Source organism: Passer domesticus, chromosome 9, assembly GCF_036417665.1.
Source record: "Passer domesticus isolate bPasDom1 chromosome 9, bPasDom1.hap1, whole genome shotgun sequence".
Classification (NCBI taxonomy): domain Eukaryota; kingdom Metazoa; phylum Chordata; class Aves; order Passeriformes; family Passeridae; genus Passer; species Passer domesticus.
This window is the reverse complement of record NC_087482.1, coordinates 25,089,336-25,114,938: the sequence shown is the minus strand read 5'-3', so window position 1 is coordinate 25,114,938 and position 25,603 is coordinate 25,089,336. Positions and strand designations below refer to the sequence as shown.

The 25,603-nt window shown below is 41.4% G+C and overlaps 1 protein-coding gene across 16 annotated transcripts in view; it reads left to right on the top strand.

Annotated features, from left to right (window-relative positions):
* Positions 1–25,603, top strand: part of IQSEC1 (IQ motif and Sec7 domain ArfGEF 1) — a 281,322-nt gene that overhangs the window by 239,642 nt on the left and 16,077 nt on the right. For all 16 annotated transcript variants that reach the window (XM_064432139.1, XM_064432141.1, XM_064432143.1 and 13 more), the window contains 9 exons: positions 1,913–2,192; positions 2,872–4,136; positions 16,688–16,849; positions 18,127–18,249; positions 19,485–19,651; positions 21,198–21,337; positions 22,597–22,626; positions 23,669–23,794; positions 25,083–25,182. In XM_064432139.1, coding sequence (XP_064288209.1) covers positions 1,913–2,192; positions 2,872–4,136; positions 16,688–16,849; positions 18,127–18,249; positions 19,485–19,651; positions 21,198–21,337; positions 22,597–22,626; positions 23,669–23,794; positions 25,083–25,182 — 2,393 coding nt within the window. The remainder of the gene's footprint in view (positions 1–1,912; positions 2,193–2,871; positions 4,137–16,687; positions 16,850–18,126; positions 18,250–19,484; positions 19,652–21,197; positions 21,338–22,596; positions 22,627–23,668; positions 23,795–25,082; positions 25,183–25,603) is intronic.

The following is a 25,603-nucleotide window of genomic DNA, read 5'->3' as shown; positions in this document are numbered from 1 at the left end:
GGAAGGGTTATTAAATAGTTCACAATGCAAGGGTGAGGAAGGCAGAACACGTCAACAGAACCTAAGAAGATAATTCCAGCCTTCCTGTTAAAAACAAATTTGCCATGCTTGTATGGAAAGTACTTACAAATAAACTTGCAGCTAGGATGTGATGTCCAAAATAGCACAGCTCACAGCTGGCAGAACAGAGGAAGGAATTTCAGTGTTTGAAGAGAGAACATGAAGCAGCTCAGTATCATACCATGTCTTTAATGGATGCTTCAGAGAGAATGACCTGTTTGTTTTTAGCGGTGGTTACACAGTTTCAATGTCATCGGCAGAACTCTGGATAGTTTGTCATTTTTAAGTTGAAAGCCAGCTGTATCACGGAGGGAAAGGGATTAGTTTCCTGTCAGCTTCCTTTTTGGAAAAAGCAATGTGTGCACACTGCAAATATTTCCAGCTTGGGTGAAGTATGTTTGAAAATACCTTTTGGTTGGAGTCATATTTTGATGGGCAAAGAGAGAGGACTTGCTTTCAGTTTTACATGTTTATAGAAGCATTTTAAGAAATCTAAGGGGCTTTTTTTTTTCTCCTTCCCTTTAAAAAGTACAAACTGTTCAAGCTGGGAGAGTTTGGCCAGGGTTAACCCTCAGCTCTTCAGTCAGTGGAGAACATTCTTTCAGGAATTGCTCTGTACTTTTTGAAGGGACAGCTGAGAGACAACAGGAGGTCTTTGGTTTTTAAGTACATATGAACGAAGGAAAAAAATACCGGGCATGGTGGGAATGTGGAGTTTTACTTTGGAGTTCGGATGTACCGTTCCTAAAACAAAAAAGCGCTGCTTGTATTGGTGCATGTGTGAAGCGTTTACTGAGTCTTTTTTGGAATTAAAAAAAAAAAATCATTTTTCTGTCAATGCTTTGTGTATACAGGATGAGACAGAAAGTAAGTAGTGCTGTGAAACATGAAAAGATGGAAGAGTGAAAGTGCATGTGTTGCAATGTGAGAGTGCACTCCTGCAAATACAACCCAAATACAAATTGCTATTAGTCATCAGTATTTCAGAATACACCTAGGGCTCGCTTTTAAAATGTTTCCTATTGTGTGCAGCCCTTTTAATAGAAAAGGTGTTTTTCCTTTCCTTTATTCCATAGCAATAACAGCATTTGTGTGAAAACAAAGTAGTCTTTTGCTAGATAGGTGCTATTGAGCTTTTTTTCACCTGAAACCATGTTGCTTTCATTAGCTAGAAACACTGTCCCTTGGGATGCTTTTACTCCAAAACCTGCCAAAAGTATCCCATGGGAGCAGTCTTTCACTAGCAGGGAAATAAATGAGATTTCTCTTGCAAGTACTTTTTCCCAACTTTAGTTTTTAGGAACATCATAGCTCTCAAGATCCATTAAATCCCTATCTCCATGAAACTAATCCTTTTATGTCAAATTGTAATATAAGGGTAAGAAAATATTGTTTTAATTGGTCAAAGCAAAGAAAGACATAAATAAGCATCTGTCATTTTGAATGAAGAAGCTTGGAAATAAGCAGGTTATAAGAAATTAGAAGTTTTCAATCATTTTACAGAGTCATTCTTGAGTGACTTACTCAGGATGTTATTAGTAATTAGTGTATAAAGTTAAATAATGCTTGAAACCTCCATTCTCCCGTTTGACTCATGCTCTAAAGATGTCACAGGCATGACAGATTGACACTTGCAAAAACTGCAGCAAAAACTGCAGCAAAAACTGCAGCAAAACCTGAGGTGTTTGTCATGAAAAAAAGCCACGTTCCCCTGAGACACCTGCATGCGAACAAAAAACTTGCTAGATGCCTACACAAAATGAAACTAAAGCAGAACTGTGCTGTTTGCTGTGCAGACTTTTGGTGTGCTGGGCTCACCCGAGGTTTCTGCTGTCTCTCTTGTGTTGTGCAGCGTTGAGGGGGAGGCTCCCAGCAGCGAGACCGGCACGTCGCTGGATAGCCCCTCGGGCTACCCGCAGGGCCCTATAACGCACAGCTCCGCCCTGAGCCCCGAGCACTACGAGCACCCCTACGGGCTCTACTCCATCGCGCCCGGCCAGCAGCGAGCCCGCCGGCCCAAGCTCCAGCACTCCACCTCCATCCTGCGCAAGCAGGCCGAGGAGGAAGCCATCAAACGGTCCAGATCGCTTTCCGAGAGCTATGAACTCTCTTCAGACCTACAGGATAAGCAGGTATTTGAGCTCTGGTACCTCGTTTGTGTCTGTGAATTGGGAGATGTCTTTTCTAGCATCACTTCAGTTGGGACCTTTAACTCCGTTATTCTTTGTCCCATACACCTTCCCCACCTCCTACAGAAAAGTGTAAAATATATTAACAGTTTAATTGAGATTTAGTAGTTTTAACAGTTAATACTGTTAAAGAAAAAAAAAACGTTTTTGGAACTGAGCTTTTATGCTCCAGGAGCGTACTAGAATGTAATAATGCAAAATATTTTTCTAAGAAAATGAGTCATTTTGAAACCCAGGTGTTTTTGTTGTCACAGAAAGGAAGGAAGAACTTATTGCAACTGATACTCTCTTATATCTGTGAGGTGAATTAATATATTTTGTATTTTATGGTGGAATTTACAGATTACTATTCCATTCATCATTGGAGTTTTGAGTTTTTACTTTCAAAACCAATACACATAAAGTATAATAAAGTAGTTATGAGAGTTAAATGTTTTGTGAGACATTTGTCCTGAGCTGCACAGATTACTATTCCGTTCATCATTGGAGTTTTGAGTTTTTACTTTCAAAACCAATACATATAAAGTATAATAAAGTGGTTATGAGACTTAAGTGTTTTGTGAGACTTTACCCTTGTCCTGAGCTGCACAGAGTGACGAGGGGTGCGTGTGTTCCCTGGCAGGTGGAGATGCTAGAACGGAAGTATGGGGGCCGTCTGATCACCAGACATGCCGCCCGCACCATCCAGACCGCCTTCCGCCAGTATCAGATGAACAAGAACTTCGAGCGCCTGCGCAGTTCTATGTCCGAGAACCGCATGTCAAGGCGCATCGTCCTCTCCAATATGAGAATGCAGTTTTCCTTTGAAGGACCTGAGAAAGTCCACAGCTCCTACTTCGAGGGGAAGCAGGTCTCTGTTACAAATGATGGGTCAAAGCTGGGCTCCCTGGTACCGTCAGAGTGCAATGAGCTCGGGGAGACAGCGACCATGAAGTCCCCGGCAGCGTCCACTGATTTCAGTGATGCTATAACAGAACTGGAGGATGCTTTTTCCAGGCAGGTAAAATCCCTGGCGGAATCCATCGATGACGCGCTGAACTGCCGCAGTCTACATTCAGATGAAATCCAGAGTGCGGAGCAGGTCAGGAGCCGGGAGATGGAGAGGGAGAGCTGTGCCCCGAGCAAACCAGCGATCCACAATGTGGATCACAGGAAGCTGGACGAGATGACGGCGTCCTACAGCGATGTCACATTGTACATCGACGAGGAGGAGCTGTCCCCACCCCTGCCACTCTCCCAGTCCGTGGACAGGCCATCCAGCACGGAGTCGGACTTGAGGCTCCGCTCCGTGAACTCTTCCCAAGAATACTGGTCCATGACCCACAAAGATGATAAGATAGACACTGACACGAGCTGCAGGAGTACCCCATCACTGGAATGTCAGGAGCAGAGGATGAGGATGGATCACCTTCCCCTGCTCACTATCGAGCCGCCCAGTGACAGTTCCGTGGACTTGAGCGATCGCTCGGAGAGGGGCTCGTTAAAGAGACAGAATGCGTATGACCGAGGCATCACCAGCCAGCAAGGCAGCCCTAAACATATCCCGCACAGCATTCCTGCCAAGATCATCACCCGGGAGGAGCAGGAGGCCAGGCACAGGGCTAGGCCCATAGACAGTCACTTGGCCATCAATGGCACAGCAAACAGGCAAAGCAAATCAGAGTCTGATTACTCTGATGGAGATAATGACAGCATCAACAGCACTTCCAACTCCAATGATACAATAAATTGCAGCTCAGAATCCTCTTCTAGGGACAGCCTAAGGGAGCAAACCTTGAGCAAACAAACCTACCACAAAGAGACTCGCAACAGCTGGGATTCCCCTGCCTTCAGTAACGATGTTATCAGGAAACGCCATTATAGGATTGGGCTGAATCTTTTTAACAAGTAAGTACAGCAGTTCCTGCCTTCCTCTCAGTGTCACTGAGAATGAACCAGGAATATTCTTCTTGTGTCAGGTAAGGTAAGACAGGGGTCTGGTACTGACCTTCCAGTGAACAAACAAGGTCCTTGTGGTGACTGTTCATGTTCAAGTTTAAGGTGATGTCTTCATAGTTTAACAGCTTCAGGAGAAAAAGAAAAAATATAATTATGTGTAGAGGAATCATAGTAAATTGTTGAAGATTAATCCAATTCCCTTCTTGGGGAAAGATATGGTGGTTTGATCCTGATCCATTCTTGGGTGTTATGTTGTAAAAAATTCAGATTTCTTCCTGCCCTAATCATGTAGGTGGTGTAAAACTCATCAGACAGGAATTAGAAACAGCATGCAGCATATGATGAGTTTCCTGTTTAACACTAGCAGGGCCTGGAATTTGTTCAGTAGATTTCATTAAAACTGTGATGCTAAAAGCCAATGCACTGAATATTTTTTTTAGACTAAATGAATGCTTATCGTTTATCACAGAACTATCACAAAATTGTATTTCTGCCTATGACTGATAGTTTTCCCATGTTTTCCCTCAGGCTTGAGTGATTGCAGGCCTCCTTTTCAGATAGCAGTGCTTTGATGTGTTTGGATTGATAGGTTGGTGGTTCCTCATGTATTTGTTGTAACATTGCAGTCAATTAAAGCTTTTTGGTGCCATCACATGAGCTGTGCATTACAGCCCCAAGTTTGGCTGTAAACACTTTCAGGTTTAGCTTTTAATCTGTGTGAAAATGCCTTTATGGGAGCTTCTAGCCAATTGGAATTATGCAACTCATAGGATCGCTGCTTGTGAAGTTGAATGGGTAAGAAAATACATCAATTAGCTCTTTTTTAGTAGATTTGAAAATAACATCCTTGGCAGGGCAGGTGGGGAGGAAGGAGTTGGTGCTGTTGGCTGACATTTAACATTTGGTGTTTGCCTGTGTTTTGCACAGCAATTAAGCCTCGAGCAGTCAATGCTCAGCGAGCCTCAGGCTTGGTTAGAGTCTTTTGAGTCACTGCAGGAGGGTAGAGGGAAAAAGCGAATGGAAAATGTGCTCAGGCAGCATGCAGGGGTGAATGAGAGCATTGGAAGCTGTCAGGTGCTGCTAGTGACACATCAGTAGGAGGCTGAAAGTGAAAAATAAACATCAGGAACAGACAAGAATAGAGGCAGTTGTTTGAAACAGATCGAAGTGACCTTGCTGCACAGATTTGCACAAAGATAAACCTGTTTTCTCTGTTCTTGTGAGGTGATGTGCAGCTCCTCAGCCGTGAGTGCTGCAGGACAGGACTCTGCAGAACTCCAGGCAGCACCTCTGAGTGGCATCTCTCCTTTTCCCCACTGCATTTTATCTCCAGCATTGAAAGCAAAGTGAAGATTGTCATTACTTTCTGCTAAGTCAGCGTGATTCTATTGATTCTTCAGACAGTCCCCAAATATCCCACATATCCCATATGTCTTGGGTTTTGATTGTGGCTCTTCAAGTCTGAGGATTGTGACATTTTCCTTAATGTGCAGTGTCAGGTATTGAACTATCACAGAGCACAAGTCTGTAAATTCTTTTCAAAAGGGAGCTGGAGAAACTTCAAAGCTTTATCCTTGTGAAAGCTCAGGAGTCTCTAGAGAGTGCATCAGGTAGGATTGCAAATTGCATCTTGAGGTGAGTGGTCAGGGTAGTGGCCAGGTCAGTGCAGCAGAGTCACTTCACTGTCTTTTCACCACGTTATCTTCACAACAGATTTATGATCATAAAATGACAGAGCAATGAGAGTGTTGGCAGCAGCTCCTGGGAGGATGTGTGCTCCACCCAGGAGGAAGCACTGAAAAAAGTGGCTTTGAACTTAGCTAGTACAAGAAGATAATTTTTTTTCCAAATGTCTATATCTACCAGAGGAAATTTTAGGCATGTCTTTTACAAGGAGTTCAGGTTAATTTCATTGTGTCTTTGAAATCTTCCTTGCAAATTAAGATCCCAAGCCTTAATTAACAAGTGTCCTTTCTTTGTGGTACATGAAGCTTGGCTGAAATGCAAAGAATTAAGAACCTTAAAGAAGTGCATGAATTGTAGCAAATACTTCTGCTTTGTTCAGCAGAAGTGGTAAAAGGATTAGGATTTTAAAAGCATGGAAAGTCACTATCATCTCAATTGAAATTTCAATTTTTAGCTTTTCTGCCTTTCCTATTTTAATAACAATTTTCAGAAGCCAAAGTGCAGTCTTCTTATCAGAGGCTCTTTGTTAGGATAGGCAGTTATGGGTGGGGTAAAAGTTGAGCACAGCTGGTGGTCCAGCTCACTTAATCACTCATAGATGCAAAACATTAGTAGCACAAAGCTCCCAAGAGAATGGACAACACAGGACATTGGGAAAAAATGATAGGTAATTGAAAATCCCTTTTCTGGGAGTTCTATTGGAAGGTGTCCCTGCACATGGCAGAGGGTTTGGAAGAAATCATCTTTAGGATCCCTCCCAGCCCATGATCGTCACTTGATCACAGAATTTTTTCCAAAGTGTAAGTTTGCCTTCAATTTGGAATCTTAGCGTTCATTAAAGAAGTGCACTTGCACTTTTTGAAGGCATTTTGTAGTAGCCCCTAAGCTATAAGGTAAAGTATCCCCAAAATGGAATGATTTGTGCCAAAGAAATTGCAAGTGAGTAACAGCTTCTGTGCACTGCCGTGGCTCTGAATGGCAGCAGTGATTCCCCTGCAGTGGGCTGGCAGTGTGTGTTCCCATTCATTCCTCCCCAAAGGAAGGGTTGCAGGTGCATGCCCAGAGTGCAGCAGCTCCCAGGGAGCCCTGGGCAGGCCAGCTGTGTTGAATTAGGCATTTTCTTCAGTGGAGCTGAAAAGGGATGTGGACTGGGTGAAATACACTAGAAACCATTCCTCCCTCACAGGCAGAAGGAAAACACTACCTAGAAAGGTTTATTTTGCAGGCTGCAAATCCTGCCAATGCAAATCCAGCCTTTGAGACTGATTTGGTTATAAACAAGGCTTCAAGAGGCCTTTTGAATGCTGCTTTAAAAACAAAAACAAGGAGAAAAAAAAATTAAAAAGAGCTGTGATTTCATTCTCCTGTTTGTTTTGACTGCAGGCTGGAAATACCAGGTTTACCAGTTATTGCACCCCATTCTGGTAGGATTTTCAGGTTCCATCCTGCTACTGATGCACTGATGGTTCTGAGAGATTAACTAGAAGTGTTTAACCTCAGCAGCGTGAGACGTGTCCTGCCCGTGGGTCAGCAGGGCAGGGCTGGCATTCTGTGCACGGGGATTGCCACAGAGCCTTGTGCCACCAGGGGGGTGACAGCAGCTCTGGGTCCCTGCCAAGAGTTTGTGGCTGCCAGGTGTGTTTGTTGGGGTTACTGTGTCCCCTGCCCGTGGTGACACGCCCGGCAGGGCAATGACAGGGACAGGGCAGTGCCTGCTCAGCACTCCTGGGCACAGGGCACAAACACCTTCTGTGCTAACAAAGCAGTGTCAGCAAAATGGGGACAACATCCGAGTGGTTTGAAAACTTGTTGAAGCTGTGCCTGGTGTTACAGAAGATGGGAGATAAGGGTTGGCATTCCTCAGAGTCAGTTTTTAATCTAGCAGAGCCTGGAGTCATGTTTAGTGTCTCCTTTGGGATATCGGCTGTTGGCAGGCACTGCAAATGGTCCTCCCATCTGGCAGGGTTCCTGTGCCATTGTGTTCCTTGCCATGGGAGCCAGTCTTGCTGGTGCTGATTGCTGACATTGCTGGTGAGGAGAGGCAGCAAAGTGCAGCTCCGGGGCTGTTTCACTGCTCTGAGCCTGATGCCAGGGCATAATTTGGGCTTTCTTCCTAATCCTACATGTACTTCTTGGGGATACATGAACATGACACCACTTCACAGTGCTAGAACAGAGCCTGGGCCAGCAGTAATTTTACAGTAAATTTTCCCAGATGCCTTTCACTCCCCACCTCCCTTCCTTTGTCCTCTTTTCCTCTCTGGAAAGGGCAGTGACAGATGCACTGTCCTCAGTGCATTACAATGCTCTGTGCTGAAGGGTTTGCTGTAGGTTCTTTTATAACAGGCCATTATCAAGGTTCCTGCTATTCTAAAGTTCTCCCGAAGGATTTATTGACAGAGATAAAAAGGCTTCAGTATCTGTTTGCAATATGCAATGAAGTATCATCGTTAGCCCTGAAAGCCCTACTGGCTTCCTTTATTGCACAGCGGGGATGATTTTATTCCAATTTAAAACCCACTGTTGATATGAATTGGATACTAATTCCAGGAGCAGACTTTTCCCAACATTTCTAGATTCCCTGGAATATTAATTTAATAAGTTTTTTTTTTATTTTACTAAGCAGATATGAGAGGAATTTGCTGAGTGCTGGTGGGATTATACCAAAGACAATATTACAAATTACAGTTTCTAGATAAAATCATGTTGGAAATCTGAGGCACACAATAATAATATTGTGAGAAGGCACATTTTTCATTTTCCATGAAAGCAGCTTTAACTGTTCAACAGAGGTATAAGGTTTCCAGCATTTCCCATCTCCAGGTAGAGACTGAAGGTAATCTGGATTCCTACATACTGTCACACTCAGAAAGTGCTGCAGCCTCAGTTTCTATTTGAAATCCTTAAAAATTGCCAAATGTTGCTTACTTGGTTTTTAAAAAATAGTTTTGCAAGTAGTCATTAATTTAACTCTTGTAATAAGTGCACTAATCTGGTGTTCTCAATTTACACCCATCATACTCATAATGAATTTCAGTTAAGATGCTGAACATACTTCCTGTATTGCTTAGAGTCAGTCTCATCCATTCTAATATCTGGTCTCTAAACATGTGCTTTTGAACATGTTTTTTTTTTTTTAACATTTTGCTTCTTTCAGTTTGAATTTGGAAGCTTATTGGAAACATTTCTAATGATTTTAAACTTTGTAAATACAGATTGAGTAGGAGGGAGAAGGTGTAAATCAAACTGAGTTGCTTCTCTTTACCTTTGGACCAATTCTTTTATTTTACCAGCTGATCCCTAATATCTTCAATGATTTTTTTGAATGATTTGATAGAAAGAGGAAGGGGGAGAGAAGAGGCTCGGCCAGGATTTCACAACAGAGCCATTTGCTGTCCTCGTGTGTATGCTGAGAGGGACTTTACTGTTGTTGCAACATCTGGACTGCAGATTATTCAGGCGCAGTTGGTTCCAACAAAAATGAAAATCAAAGCGCTCCATGTAACTTGTCCTCTAACATGCCGAGGAGTTAGTAAGAGGAGAAGAATGTTCTTAGTATGACTCTCATTATTTCTAAAAACATTTAGCCCTAAGTGAGAACACCCAAAGAAAAAAAAAGCTTTGTGTGTTTTGCTTTGTTCTGTGTGTGTTTTATCTTTTCTCCCGGAGGAGCCATTTTTCCTCCTTTTTTTCCAAAACAAGTGCTTGGATTAGCATAAATTATATCCCATCCAAACAAGCTGAAATGTAGAACCAATAGTAAATTGAAGCGCCGGCTTCAAATATGGGCATGGGGATTCCTTTTATTGCCATTAACAGGCAATATAAACTTTCCCAAATGTTGGAAGCAATGTGGCTTTGCTGGAAGCAGCAATAGCTGAGTGTGAGTGGCCCTGGGTCCCTGCAAGAGCCATTACCTCATCCCTGCCTCCAGCTCCGGCTGCCCTTAAACATTCCAGGCACTCTCCTGCCTCCCTGCTACGTGCCAGGAATGGGAGCTGAACTCTGACGATGCCTGCGTGCCTCCTGTTGGAAAATGAGCCCATGAATGGAGGAATTTCACTGGCTGAGCAGCTCCAGACAGCGGCTGATGGGGCTCCAGGTGCCTGAATTGGAATTCCTTCTGTCCAAACATCTCCAGTGTCAAATTTTGAGGGTGACAAATGTGACCAGCTGCCTTTGCAGGAATACAGGGGACAGTTGGAACAGGGACGTGGGAATGCTCTGTAGGAAGAAGAGTTGAGAAAAAGGGAAGGTCCCATCAACACTTTCTTGTGTAACAGTTCATATCTACCAACTGAATTGGGGTTTTGTAGCTTGTAATTGGCAAATCAGGCGATCTTTAAACTGTACGTGCACAAAAAGTGTCCCTTTCAAAGGGAATGTGACTGTCAGAGTTTCCCATTTTTACTCAGCAGAGTTGCAGAACTTGAAGCTGAAATGCTTCTGTTTGGTGTAACTATGGTGAGGGTGTGGAAAGAGGATTTAGGGCAGGGACGTGAGAAGACATAAAGACAGGGACTGTTCCTTAATTTAAAGGACACAGTCATCCTAAAGTGTTGTTCCTGACAACACTTGCATAAACATGAGGGCAATACTCAGCCCTGGCACACAGTTCTGAGAGAGGCAGCCAGTTTTCCATATGTCTTGTCCCAAAGTGGAATGTGCTTTGCTCTGCTGACAGCTATAAACTCCTGTCCCTGCTCTGTGAGAAATGCAGTGGGTTCAGAGGAGGTGAGAACAACCTCACAAAGTGTTTTGGTCCGTTAGTTTTACTAAAATATTTCCTTCTTATTGCCTTCTTGTGAGGAAGGAAGGAAGGAGTGGGGGGGACAGAAAAGCAGGCTGCCCACTGCCAAGAGAGGGAATAATGAGGAGGTAGGAAACGCTGTGGCAGGATGACTCAGGGCTGTTTTCACTAGCAAGGACATGTCCAGCTACTGCATTGTGCGTGCTTGGGGTGTGCCTCTGTGCCTCTCCACTGCCTGCTCTATTCCTCAGGAATGATGCTTCTTACACAGGAAAATCCTTTTTCCAAAACAGTTTTATTAGAATGAGCCAGACTTTCTGCTCAGGGACATTTAAGTACCTTTGATACACTTTTTTTGCCCTTTGGTGCATTTTTTACCCTTTTGTAATCAGCTCTGATTCTGGTAATACTTTTCAGACCAACCTAAACATCCAGTAGCAGTAATAATGTTCAATGTATAATTTCCTGGCACCTTGCTGGGAAATGATGCTGTAAAGAAACTGGTTGGCCAGGCAGAAAATCATGATAGAACCACATAGGTCAGTTGCCCAGTTTAATGAAAATATACATCTACAGAGTTTCTTTATTTTGCTCCCCCACCAAACAGAACCAGACCCTGAGATCACTTCCTGGTGAATTCTTTCCTTAGTGAGGAATGGAGTGGAAATTAACTTTTTAGTGAAGAGAGGTTACTCCAGGTAATTTGGTCTGATTGCAAGTGTGTCCTGACCTTTCCATCTGTGGTGGGAGGTCTTCAATGAACTTCAGAGAATTAATATCCTAAGGTGGGAGAAATCAGCCCCACTGGGGGCAAACTGTAGTGCTCCTGCCCAAATCAAGGGAATCTTCCTGTTTCCATGAAATGTGGAGGGGAGCGATATGCTCTTTCCTGGCTTATTTTCCTGACCTAGGGATTTTTTCTTGTAATTACCAGAAGATGCAATTTGCAGCCAGTTTTTCTTTCTCTTCATTAAACAGTTGTGCAATTGAGAAAAGTACAGCTCAGGTTTCCCACTCAGTTTTTCTCATTTTCCCCCTCTCAATCCACTTTTGCTTCACTGTGGAGTGAACTCTGACAAGTTGTTTTGGCACTAGTTTTGGCAGTATTTTAAGGATATTGGTTTTTTCCGTCTTAGCCAGAAGGTTTAAAATAGACCTAGGGATTCTCTTGGCTTCAACTGCAGAAGCAGTGGGCTCTTCAGCAAAAGCAAAGCAAGAAATACAACCATAGAAACAAAACTGAGCTGTGTGCCAGACTAAGGAGAATGTTCAACTAGCTTGTTATTGCCAGCTTGGTTATTTAAAAAATATTTAACTTCTTAAATTATTCTAAGAAAAGTCTTAGGTTCTTGCTTTAAAAAAGCTATCCCTGGTTTTTAATGTTGAAGTAATGCTTATTGTTGTGACAACTGTAAATATTTTCAAAATGAGATCGCTGGTATCAAAGGCAAGAGAGATTATTATTATTTCTTTTTTTACAGAGGGCTGGCATCATAGCTGCCTTAAACCCTCCACCTCTTCTGACATGAAAAGATTTCTTTGGCAGCTGTATGTTTGTGAAGTGTTCCTGTTTGCAGTGGGTTTCTAACAGCCTCTGAGAAATGTTTGTACTTCTGGTTTACTCATTTTCAAATTGTCTCAGTTTCCCTGTAGCAGAGACAAGGAACCAACAAACATAGGTGTGCCTTCAGAAATCCTGGAGTTACAGAAGTTTCACCAAGCTTCTCACTCTCAGTCAGGCTGGCTTTGCCCTCTTGCCTCAGTCAGCTGTTAGAGCAGTGTGCTTGTGGTTCATAAATCCCTGCTTTAATTCAGATTATACTTCTGGCACTGCTGGGTATTGGAAATGGCCCGTGCTCGTTTGTTAATTAATGCTCTCATTTTATAGCTCTCTTACTGTCTGAGCTGCAAAAGGAAATACAAAGATTTCATGTGGTTTTGGGTGTTTCTAAGCTTTACATGTTCAGCTCATCAGGAATGGGCAAGGCTTTATCCACCTTTGTGCTGTGGTTTTGTGGCAGGTTTCTGTTGGAGGCGGTGTTTGTTATCCCTTCTCTCCTCTTGGCTGCTGTGGACAGAGGCACTTTATCCTCACTGTGGCTTGGATACTACAAATGATGGTGCAGCTGTTGGGAGAGCTTGACTGGATTTAAAAAAATAATAATAAAAACCAAGCCAAACCAAAAACCAAACCCCCAAACCACACCGCCAAAAAAATGCATGAAAAATCAAAACATAAAACAACAGCAACAAAAAGAAACATAAAAGAATCCCAAACCCCCAAAAACACAAAACACCTTTTTGGCCTGGTTCAGTTTGTCAAGAAGTCCCAAATCAGCAGTAGGAATGTTAGAAGAGCCTGCTGCCAGTGCCACTGGAGTGCTCACCCTGTTCAGCCCTGGGGTTTACTGGGTTTGTCCTGCCCCAGGACTGGCTGCACCAGTAAACCCAGGAGATACCAGGGCATCTTGTGCTGATCCCTCTTCCCATTCAGAATCCAACTAAAAGCTTTTCCTCCACCAAATTATTTTTTCAGAATTACTGCAGTGTTTTTGTAAAAGCAATATTTATTGAAAATTTAAGGAGAACAGTTTGGATATATTTAGGAAGTCAAATCAGGTTTTACCCTTCCCTTCTTCCAAGGGGGAGCTGTCTCTGCCTGGCTTTCCTGCCTTCTCAAACTCTGGCAGGTCTTGAGCACTTCTGGATGTGGCTGGTACTCTCTAAGAAATGAGCTTATTAAAATATACTGGCTTGATCTGTTATTTTGAAGTTTGCATTAATCCTTCCATCAGTTTATTTCTCTTAGAAGTCCCTTTAAACTACCCTAAATGTCTTGTTATTAATCAGTTTCTGGCAAGATCCTCAGTCCTTTAATCAACCTCTGAGAATCTTACGAAAAATTTTGCACATCTTCTGGTGTTGATTTTTTCTTCTTCTTTCAATAGATCCTTGTGATTTTTTTTGGTTGGTTGTTTCATTTTAGGTGGTTTTGTTGGGTTTTTTGAGACAAAAGACCTTTTTAAACTTATTTTGGAAGCAACCTTGTAAATATCAAAAGTTCTCTAAATAACTACATCATCAGCTATGCAAGGTGCTAATGTTAGAGGGTTTATTTTGATATTAGTTAATGTATTCAAATCTGAAAATAACTGCTCTGCTTCTGTTGCTTCCTCCGTTGCTATTTATAGATTTCTTATCTTGTCTGTTATTGGTCTGTGTAATTAACAAGCCATCAGTGGGAATTTTCCTAATCACAAAAGACTCTTAGTTGTAAGTACAAAACGGTCTGTGCCCAACTCTGAGCAGACAGAAATGAGGATAACTTATCCAGGTGTCCTGTCCTGGTCAGTCCTGACCCTTGTGTCCCACTCCCTTCTGCATCCAGTCAGACACTTGAAAAAGTCAGGCTTTGGTGTAAAGGAAGGTTTGTTCAGTTTAGAACAGCTGGGTTTGCCAGCAGAGAATCCCTGGCTGCTTGTGTTGTTCAAACCTGCCCTCCCCACGGCCTGGCAGATCCCTGGTGTGAAAAAACACCTTGGGAAAGAGCAAATGAGTTTCTGGTGGTTTACTGGAGGTCAGCACCACCTTCACATCCTCCTGGTGCATTTAGGGAGCAACTCCTTCAGACTTGGTGGTATTTGAAATTTCTGGTGTTGGAGGTGACTTAAATTTCCATTATGCTATATAGTTCTTCAGTTTCTCTGACTTTGAAAGGAGACAAAATGCTGCTTATGTTAAAAGCAGAAAGGGGAGGCCCCCTTGAGTACATTTTTCTCTGAACCTATTGTTAACTTCACTTTTGAAGTAAAATTTCCTTGGAAATAGAGCACTTCAGAACACTCTGGAAGAGTCATCATTTTCTGGTAAGTACTTTTCCTGGTGAATAAGATGATGTCCCTCCTGGTGGGAGGTGGGAAGCAGCTTAAAACAATAAACTCCTGAGCCTGCCTTACTTACAAGGTGATTGATAAAACGGGGAAGGAGCAGCCTTCATTCTTACAGCTTGGGGGTTCAGGCGTCATTTTCTTATTACTGCTCCAGGTTACAGCTTTTGTGACAAACTGGACTATTCTAAATAATCCTAGACTGCTTTCAAATAACCCTAGACTGTAAAACTATTTCACTCCAGCGTGAGGGGAGTATCAGTGGGAAAAGAGCTCTTGGCTTCCAGCGTTTTATAAATGGATTTTTAACTCTGTTTTGGACACTCATCTAGCCTGGTTTGAAGGGTATTTGAATCAAGTGACTTCATATTACCAAACCAGGGCAAAGTTTCTTAGGTGAAAAAGCAGACCCACACTTATTTAAAATTATATAACCAGAGAGGGGCTGATGAAAAATAAATTATTTTATCTTTGTGATGATTTTAAATGTTCGGGCTTATGCAAGTGTTAGGAATTCACATTGGTTTTTAGTACAGTAAGCAAGGATCCAGCATTTTCTATATGTCAGGTAAAGGAGATCTTTGGATTAAGCTGTGGGTTTTGAGTGCTGTTTTCTGCTTTGACAGTCACTGGAGAGGAGCTCTGCTGGGTTTGTATTTCTCTGAATTTACTGGACAAATACAGCTCACTAACAAGACGGATGGAGAAAACTATTCCTGTTTTTGTTGGATGCTGTGAATTTAAATTTAGAAAGATTAAGGATTCTGAAATACAGTTCAAAAGCATATGAACATAGCAATTACATTACTTACAGAAAAGAGACTTTTTAGTATGAAGGAGATTAGTTTTAGAAGATGACCGTGTGTGTAATCTTATTTCAGATGAAAAGAGCCACAAAGCCAGATGCAAGAAATTGAGATTTGAGAACTCCCTTTTGATTAAATTATATATATTTCTCTGATCTGTCTAATTCTTAATAGGGTATTAAGTGTATAATAATGGAATGTAAAAGAGTAGGAGAACTGAATGATGATGTATTTAGGAATGTTATTTGCAATTAAAACCCTGGGGAAGGGTTATGGTTGTGTGATCAACCTTCTATAAAAATAGCACGGTCACCTTGTCCTCTCTGATTGATTTTGCTTGCCTTAAAGGAAATATCTGTTAGGTCATCCAGCAAGCTGCAAACCACCCACTCTTACAGGTGGACATTGTAGCTTAATTCTATACAAAATAAAGCTGATGATGGAATTACTGGTTCTGTAAAGATTCTCCTTGAATGTTTATAAAAGCAATAATAGTTTTTGGCTGTGTTGCACTGCTGGGTGATGCAGTGCACAGTGTGTGCTGTAAGGGGGATTTTTCAGCGCTTGAGAATAAAGCAGCATTTGGCTTGATAAGCAATATATTTTATTGCCAGCTCTGTCCCAACCGTCCTCCCCAGCACGTCTTAATCAGTTAAAATGAGTGGCTTTGGTTTGCTTTGTTTCGGGATGTGAAAGTGGTTACAGCTAAATCTGCAGCTGTATGAAGAGATGTAAAACACTGAGAAACTGGAAAGGTGCTTGTCTGAGGGAGGGAAATCTGGGGCAGTGGGTGTGTTAAAGGAAGGAACTAAAAGTCTCAATTACATGAGAGCTACACCATTTTTAATTGCTTCTTTTTGCTTGGCTGACTGTAGTTTTCCCCCTTATTTTGTGTTCTCTCAGCTTGCAAGGGACATCACTTCACATGTTTTTATTAAGTTTAACTTTTGCCAGCAGGCAGGGGGGAGGTCAGGGGAGCTCCTTGTTTCTTGTTTTTCAGCAACAGCTTTTCAGTTCAGTTTCTGGAAGGTACCTCTTTCCCAGCAATAGGAGCTTTTAGTAGCTGGTGCTGGGCTTTGTTTCACTGGCAAGGGAGGCTGGCTGCATCCAGGGCTTCTCCTTGGGAGGGTTCTGGAGCAGGGAATGTGTGAAAATAGGCGAAGATGTGTCTCAAAGCTGTCAGCTCTTAGCAGTGAGCAATGCATTCAGCTGCACATTCCTGCAGGTACACTAGCCCATTCTGCCGGGACATTGCTTAAAAGTGATTGAATATATTGACCATCATTGACAGAACCGTTGTGGAATTTTAATCAGATGTGATCAGGAGGATTGGAGGGAAAGTCATACTTTTGCACTGTCATTTCTCCTCAGAAAACCCGAGAAAGGAGTCCAGTACCTCATCGAGCGAGGGTTTGTGCCCGACACTCCGGTCGGGGTTGCCCACTTCCTGCTGCAGAGGAAGGGGCTCAGCAGGCAGATGATCGGAGAGTTCCTGGGAAATCGGCAGAAGCAGTTCAACAGGGACGTGCTGGAGTGAGTATTGGGTGGGGAAGGGGCGAGCCCTGCTCACTGCCCCCCCGGGACATCTGCTGTCCCCATGGCTCACAGAAATGCTGTTTCATTCCCCTCCCCATCCTGTTGTTGGCCAGCGTGTTCCTGGGGGTCCTTAATTGCGCTAATTACTTCATTTGGAGTCTGCACATGTACTTTACACCTTGGAATGGGAAAACACCATTTACACCAGGAATGGCAAAAGGGCTTTTTTGACACGGTGACAGAACTTGCAATAATGGGAAGCCTGTGAGCATTATTGCAGAACTGATAATAATGTTTAGGTGAGGATTGGAAAGGGTGTGAGAAATTCCAGGCTCATTGTTTCATTGTGCTTTTGCATAAAAGGAAAAATATTAAAAGCAAGAGGAATAAATTACTTGCTGCTAATCAATATTAGCTACAGTGTTACTGAAAGAAAAATATGAGCTACTGCAATTTGTCATTGTATATCTATACATTTAAGAAAAAGCTTTTAAAAGTGGATGGTGCTTTCTGTGGTTTCTGCATTACTGTGCTGTTACTTGCAGTGATTCATGTTTGGTCATTTCAAAACTAAAAGCTAAGCTTAAAGGAAATTTATAAGCCTCTGATTTTAAAGCAGTCTTTAAACAAAGTATTAGAATGACATAGTTCATGTTGCTGATTATATTAAAATGATTCCCTTTTATTTTTTGTCAGCACTGTATTTTCAGAGCAAGAAAGTAATTATTTCTCCATAAATGTTAACTGAAAGTCATGGCAAATGATGGGGAGAGGAGTATTACAGAAATAATAAGAAAGTATCCAAACAAGGTTATTTTTTCTCTCTGCAATTAAGAATGTTCCTAGACGTAGAGCCATTTGGTACAGATTATTGTGCCTGCTGCAGGCTGTCTGAGATATGATATTTTGAGCAGTATAAACTGTTTATTATTGTTGGAGGCATTGTGATAGTTGATTGGCTTGGAGCACAGAACTAATAATTATTTGTGGCAGTGGTACATCACTTACAATGATCAGACATTTGTCATTCCAGCAGGTCTCCAGTTAAAAAACACAAGGGTCTGCTCACATGTGCACGTTCTCATTGATCTGTTATTTTCAACCTCCCTCACAGCTTACCTGCAATTATTGCAATTGCTGCTGAAAGTTTAAAAAACAATTCCATGAATATCTGTCAGAGGGAAAATTGGGAAGTTTTTTCTGTTTCAAAATCTTCCCTTTGTACTTTATTGTTAGAAATGGAGAGACATGATGTGAATCTGTTTTTGTCCTAGCTGTGTGGTGGATGAGATGGACTTCTCCACAATGGAGCTGGATGAAGCACTCAGGAAATTTCAGGCCCACATCCGTGTCCAAGGAGAAGCCCAGAAGGTGGAGAGGCTCATTGAAGCTTTTAGGTAGGAAGTGAAATAAATCCCTCAGTCACCAGAAACCTGATGCTTTTCAGTCAGACTGCAGAACTGGGGAACATGGGCCTATCCAAGTTACTTTATTGGTTATTTTCAGTGTCATCATGAGGTACAAACACTTTCAAATATGTCTTGTTAGTGGGGGTGGTTGCTAAGTATGGAATAGGAAGTTTCATTTGCTGGTGTTGTTCACCTGTGACATTTATATTAATAGAACTTTCTCAGAAGTTCATTCTGGCATCAGTTGAAAAGATACTCAAGGATTTTTGAACATCTCTAAAATATATTTGGATTTAGTAGTTTATATGAGTGGAATTAAAAGCCCATGCACATTGTAGGGTATGTATACTCCTAACTTTTCATTAAATACTTCAACAACAGTGGGAGAGAGAGGAGTCACTTATCAGTACTGACAGAGGTGTATCCAGGGCAGGATAAGGTGGAAATCACCACACGGCAGTAAGCCAAAATCAATGCTGTGTTCTTACCTGCTGTCAGGGTATTAATCACTGAAAAAAAATGGGATATAGAAGTTATTGTAGTAAGTGAAGTTACAGTTAAGGAGAAACAAACTCCTTGCACATTCAAGGATTGCCTCATGAAAACATGTGGATGGAATGCTAAAGCTGTGTCCAGTTCTGGACCATCAGTTTGGGAAGGACATTGAGTCGCTCGAGCACATCCAGAGGGGGCAGCGAGGATGATGAGGGGCTGGGAGCACAAGCCCTGGTGAGGAATGACTAAGGGAGCTGGGGGTGTTTACCCTGGAGAAAAGGAGACTCCGGGGTGGCCTTATCACTCCACAGCTCCCTGAAGGGTAGTTGTAGTCAGGTGGGGTTGGTTTCTTTCTCCAGACAGCACTGACAGAACCAGAGGACACAGTCTCAAGCTGCATCAAGGGAAATATAGGTTGGATATTAGGAAATAAGTTTTTTACAGAAAGAGTGATAAAGTTTTGGAATGGCCTGCCATGGGGAGGTGGTGGAGTCACCATTCATAAAAAGACTGAATGTGGCACTGGGTGCCATGGTTTAGTTGTGGTGTTGGGACATGGGTTGGACTGGATGATCTTGAAGGTCTCTTCCAACCTGGTCATTCTGTGATTCTGTGAATTCTGTGGAAAGGGAGCAGTAGCTTGCTGAGGCTCAGGAATGCAGTGGGTGGGTTATTTGGTGCATTGGAGCAGTGCCTCCCAGGCCTGACAGCCTCCCTGGTGTTCCCAGCCAGCGTTACTGCATCTGCAACCCGGGCGTGGTGCGGCAGTTCCGCAACCCCGACACCATCTTCATCCTGGCCTTCGCCATCATCCTGCTCAACACCGACATGTACAGCCCCAACGTCAAACCCGAGCGCAAAATGAAGCTGGAGGACTTCATCAAGAACCTCAGGGGTAAGAGACCCTAAGGGCAAAGCTCCTCAAAGCTTTTCCCTGTCACTGTCCTTGCAGGGATACTCTGTGTCTTCTGGGAACAGCTTCACACTGCTGTCACCTGGCTGCCATTTGGACAGACTTCAGTCATTTCTGTAACAGCAAAACCAGAATTAATTGTGTCGTATTTTGTAATTTTTGTCTTGTTTTTCTTGAGTGGATGGATGTATTGTCAGGACTGTTCATTTTAGGACCTGAAAAACCAAAATACTTGTGTTCTGGAATTTCAGATCTTGAAAATGGAAGTCCTGGTTGGTGATTTTATTCCCTGAGATTTATATAAGGCAGCAATGAACAACCTGTGCTTAGCAGATGTTCCAGCTTAGCAAAGTTTAAGTTAGTGCTGAGATTTTATTATAAAATCCACAAATACTCCAAAGGCCTGATATGCATCTCCTGGCATAATGCTGCAGTTACATTTGTGGAGTTAGCCACAGCACATTCTCTCTGAACTGCAGCATGCATGCCAGCAGTTCTGGTTGCTGCAGCCATTTCTGTAACAAGCTACCTTGCTGCAGTAAATCACTGCATCACAAAGGGTGGCTGTGGAAGGCTTGGCCATGTGGCACACAACAGAGGTGGTTTTGCTTGCTTCTATCTGCAAACAAATTGTATTTTATCACTGTATTTTTTATGGGAGCAGTTGTTGCACTGAGATGACAAAATATTCTATCTTTGCTTCTGAATGGGAGATAAGAGTTTATTGCTTTAAAACCCGTTTAAAAAAAAAGACATGTGTCTCCCTGTTCCCAGAAAATCCAGCTTTAAGTCACTTAGTGAAATTGGACTCCTTCCATTGCTATTAAAAATTTAGGATAAAGCATTCAAGACAGTGTGGCATTTGTTAGAATGCCATGCCAATGATAATCACACAGTGCTAAACAATAATATTGGATCTGGGCTGTTTTGTTGATTTGTTTTTCTAGACTAAACTAGTCATTTTTGAAATCTTATAGGAAATACTGGTTAAATAATTTTAATGCATTCATAAAGTTCTCACATAGGAAATTATTTCATGAACATTGAGTAATATTGAGACAGAGGCAAAATGAAATGGTTCTTCTGCTTCCTCCCAGGGGTGTATTCCTAGGAGAATGTTGGAGGTTTTGGTGTTAAATTCCTAAAAAGGAATTTAACTCCTTGTAGCTTTAATACCAAACAGAGGTGTGAAAGAAAAAATATCCTTTAGGAAATCAGCCTTTTTATATCTTAGTTTCAGATGGGAGTTTTAAAACAAAAAATCCCCAAACGTGGATGATCTCCACCAATGTCTTGGTGCATGGGCAGCGAGTTTCTGGACCAAAGTCAGTGTTTAAATCATGTTCACACCACTTGTGTGTGGCTGAGGCAGCACGAGGACACACAGGAGGAGCTGGCTGGCAGCTGGGAGAAACCAGTGCAAATATCCAGGCAGGCAGGCAGCACTGGGAGGGCAGGAAAACAGAGTGCCCAGGATTCCATCCTCTGTGTGGGTGAGATCCCTGCTAACAGCAGCTTGGCCCTGCAGGGGTGGATGATGGTGAGGACATCCCGCGGGAGATGCTGATCGGCATCTACGAGCGCATCCGCAAGCGCGAGCTGAAGACCAACGAGGACCACGTGTCCCAGGTGCAGAAGGTGGAGAAGCTCATCGTGGGCAAGAAACCGGTGAGTGCCCTCTGCTCTGCCATGGGGCACGGGCAGGGCAGCACGGCTGGGCTGCTCCCCTCACAGACTGGCCCACGAATGGCAAAGGGCAGAAACTGTCAAAGTCATTCCCTATAAGGTTGACTTAAATTCTGGAGTGTGCAAGCAGATGAATTTTGATTTTGCAGTCATGGGTGATATGATGACGTTAGGAGTCTTAAAATGCTTTATTGTGAGGCTTTACAGTTCTGAAATATCTGATTTTAGGCAGTTCTCTCATTTATTTCTAAAGAATCAAAGTGATTTGTTAACGTGATATTGTAGAGAACCGTATTTCAAAATGTGCACTGTCAATTATGGCTCCATAATTTACAAGAGTAACAGAGAAATTCTGTTCACATCAGCATCTTTGTCACCTGCTCTGCTGCCTCCATGACCTGGGATTTGTAAGGGGACATGGGGTCATTTTATCTCAGGACATATCTGGAAATCAGGTCCCGGGGATTCTGGTGCTGGGTTTGAGCATCCAAAGATAGGATTGTTGTGGGAAAAGTCCTGAAATATTTTGCTATATAAATGAATCTTCAAAGCATCTCTTGGAAAAGGAGAGAGAAAAGAAAGGCCACAGCATTTTGTCTCCGAATGTGGATCTCAGGATTCTACCTATTACAGTTAAAGGGCTTTGAACTGTAATCTCTTCTCAGACAAGCCTTAGTCAAGGGAAGGGGGAAGGGAATGAGGGACCACCAAAAATCTAATTTTGGTCTGCTTCCAGTAAAGAATGTGCTGAGGAGATCTCTTTGAATAAGAAAAGGAAAGAAAGCAAAATTTTTACAAAAGCTTGTATCTGTTTTTGAGAGGAAAGTAAATAAATATTCTGAAGTCAGTACTCAGGCACTTAGTATGAAACTTTGTTTCTGTAATTGGGGATTTAGGTTTATATATAGGCTTCTGTGGGAGATGCTTTTTTCCATGGTTCTTTTTTTATTCAGACATGTGGCAATTCAAATCCTAAAACTAATCCTGACCTTGTAAATTAAATGGGATTAAGAAAACAATGCCCTTGGTGGAGTCCTAGCTTGAAGGATTCTTCTGGTGGGAGACTTTTTAACTGTGTGCAAGGAATTTAGGGGAACAGGCAAGAGTCTTTATTGATAGCTCTATTTGTTTTTACTTTATAGGCATTTAGTCATAGTCAGAGCGTGCCGTATTTACTTGCTATGATACAGTTCTGTGTTTCTCTGAAGTTTAATCAACTTGTATGTGTCTTTCTACTGTAGATTGGATCTCTGCACCATGGACTTGGTTGTGTAGGTATTTCTCTCCTACTCCTTCAAAATTTATAGTCATTGTAACTGGCAGCATTTTCCTAAACTGGAAATAAGACATTCTGTTACGTTTTAAAATTTTAAATTACTGATGTTCTTTCAGGCAATATTTTTATTGTGTTACAGTAAAAACTCTCAAAAGTATAAAGATTTTCTAAAAAATTTATTTCCCAGAGGCTGCCTGATTTATTGCCAAGTGTCTTCTACACCTTTTTAGTATACATTTTATTTATTTGAACTATTATCATCCCTGTAGAAATTAGCCAGTAAAGAATAAACAAATAATTAAAATCACAGTTTTCACCTCATCTTCCCACCTGAGCTATGGTGTGTTTATTCTTTCTGGTCCATTTGAGAATTGAATGATACTCTGGAAAGATACTGCCAGTTGAAATTCACTTCTGAATGGTAGATGAACATTGAAAATATTGATTCCAAATTTAAATTATAGGCATAGTCAGTAATAAAGATAAACTGTTCTTATAACGCACCAGTTTATGGATTTCTCTTGGTGTTGTTAACAAGCTCTCATAATTTGCATTTGAAAGAAATTAAGTCTCACTTATCAGCTTCAGAGACACCTTCAGCAGACATTTCCAATAAGAAAATGGAAACTCAGTCTTTGATTTTCTTGCTGGCTTGAGAAAAGAAGACAGATTGAAAATGAATTTGCTTTGTCCTGATGTCACCATTTTCTTGGTATTAGGGAATGAGCAAATTGAATTCACTTGGTGGCTGACAAAAAGTAACTCACAGCATCTCACAAAAGCTAAACTTGCTTTGCATCCTTTCTTCTAAAGATAATAAAAATGCTCGTGGAAGGTACTTTGATGAAGTTTGAATGTCCTGCAAGTTTGTGGCATAAATTCTTTATGTTCCTGTTGTTGGTCCTCTGATGAAAAGGTCTAATGGGCTTAGTGGCAAAAATATTTGAAGTGTTAAAGAAAAAAGATGTTGTGTATAAAAAATGCTCTTTCTTGGCTAGAAGTTGTTGTATGAACTGTGAAATTTTGTATTATTGCAGGTGCTCTCTCTCCCCCACCGGAGGCTTGTTTGCTACTGTAGGCTGTTTGAAGTTCCAGATCCAAATAAACCTCAGAAGCTTGGATTGCACCAACGAGAAATATTTTTATTTAATGATCTTCTCGTGGTATGTATTTCCAGGCAGAGAAAATGAGGTATTCAGAAATCCCGTCTCCATGATATTAACTACATGAGCATTCCTAAAAATAAGTATCTGTTATCCTGTGTTCCAACAATCCTGGGATGATTAAGAGATTTGTATCTTAATTTTTAAAATTCTGTATAATTTGCTTTTAAACTGAAGTCTTTTATTAATGGCTACACTCTGCAAGAAGGTATTTGATGCAGTAACTTTTCCTACAGAGAAAAAATCCTCACCTCCAGTTCACCCATTGTCCTAAAGGATCAACAGATACATTATTTATTCCATGAATAATGAATTCAAGGTACTTGTGGAAAACCAAAATTACATCCTACCTTGTGTTCCCCAGATGTTCTAAGAACCAGATCTGTTTGTGCACTGAAATAGGAATAGGATCTGTTGAAATAGATTTTACAGTTGACTTTACTTTTTAGTGTGCATTTACCTTCCCAGACTTTAACTTGACCCAGTCTTTTGAAAAGCAGACACACAGAACTCAGGACGGCTTGGAATTATTTGGTTGATTTACTCTTAAAAATAGGAAAATTTGTTGCACTCCATTTGGAATGCATTTGGTTGTTACCTGAAAACTGAGAACTACACCAAGTATTTCATATTTTGTTAGGAAAAAGGCATATCTCATCTACACAGTTTTACTGTGTGTGTTTTTTTGCATACCTGAAGACCTTAAAACCAGGAATTAAAAAAAAACCAAAAACATTAATCCTTTTGCTTCTGAGTATAAAGTAGGAGCTGTAAACGGGAGCTTGAGTGGAAACTGATGGAACATTGTTTTCTGCTATTTTTTATTACTTACTCAGATATCAGTAGTTCTATCAAACTGTTTGGGGAATAATACAGACCAGATTGGTCAGTGTGGTAGCACCTAAATTTGGGGGTTTTAAGGATAACTTAAATGTGTTTTCATTTTTTGCTAGCACAGAAAGGATGCATGGTTATTTTTGGTTTGGAATTTCAAGTAGAGTTCTGGAGGAAAAAAACCACAAAGGCTTTGTGTCTGGATAAAATATTAACCCTTCTGCTGTAGAGAGATGATGCTGCAGAGCTTTGGTTTTTTCAGTAGCAAGAGATTACATACATCAGTTGCATTTAAAAAAAAGGGACAAAAATGACAAGTGCATTTTTTCTGACATATTTATAACATTCTTTGAAATAAAATATTTTCTCTTATTCTAATTCATCAGAGCAATAGTTTTCTACAGGCACATTTGGTAGAATAAGTATTTCACTTTGTTTATCTGATACCTTTCAGGTGACCAAGATTTTTCAGAAGAAGAAGAACTCTGTTACATACAGTTTTCGACAGTCCTTTTCCCTCTATGGAATGCAAGTTCTTCTCTTTGAGAACCAGTGTAAGTATTTCCTCTCTTTTTAGAGGACCACCTTGTCTATAAATAAAACAAAAATGGTGTAAGTGAAAGGGATTGACAGCACTTGATCCTGAGTTTAGGAATAAAATTACTCTGGATTTAACTTTAGAATAAAGTTTAAAACAAGATGCTGTCAGTACATAAACCAGAGTTTTTTGGTTGTAGTCTCCCCAAATGTGTTTGTGATTACCTGTAAAGAATAAAAGGATTGCCAAGAAACAAACACATCTGTTGCTGAGTCAGTGGTACCATTAGCTGGAGCTGAGTGATAATAAGTAATGACTCTTATAATGATATCTGTAATTCAAAACACTATTTAATTTATTTTCCTGATTTATGACTTAACTTTGCCTAGATAATATATGCTGCCTCAAATTTAAACACAAAGCAAAGACTTTCATTT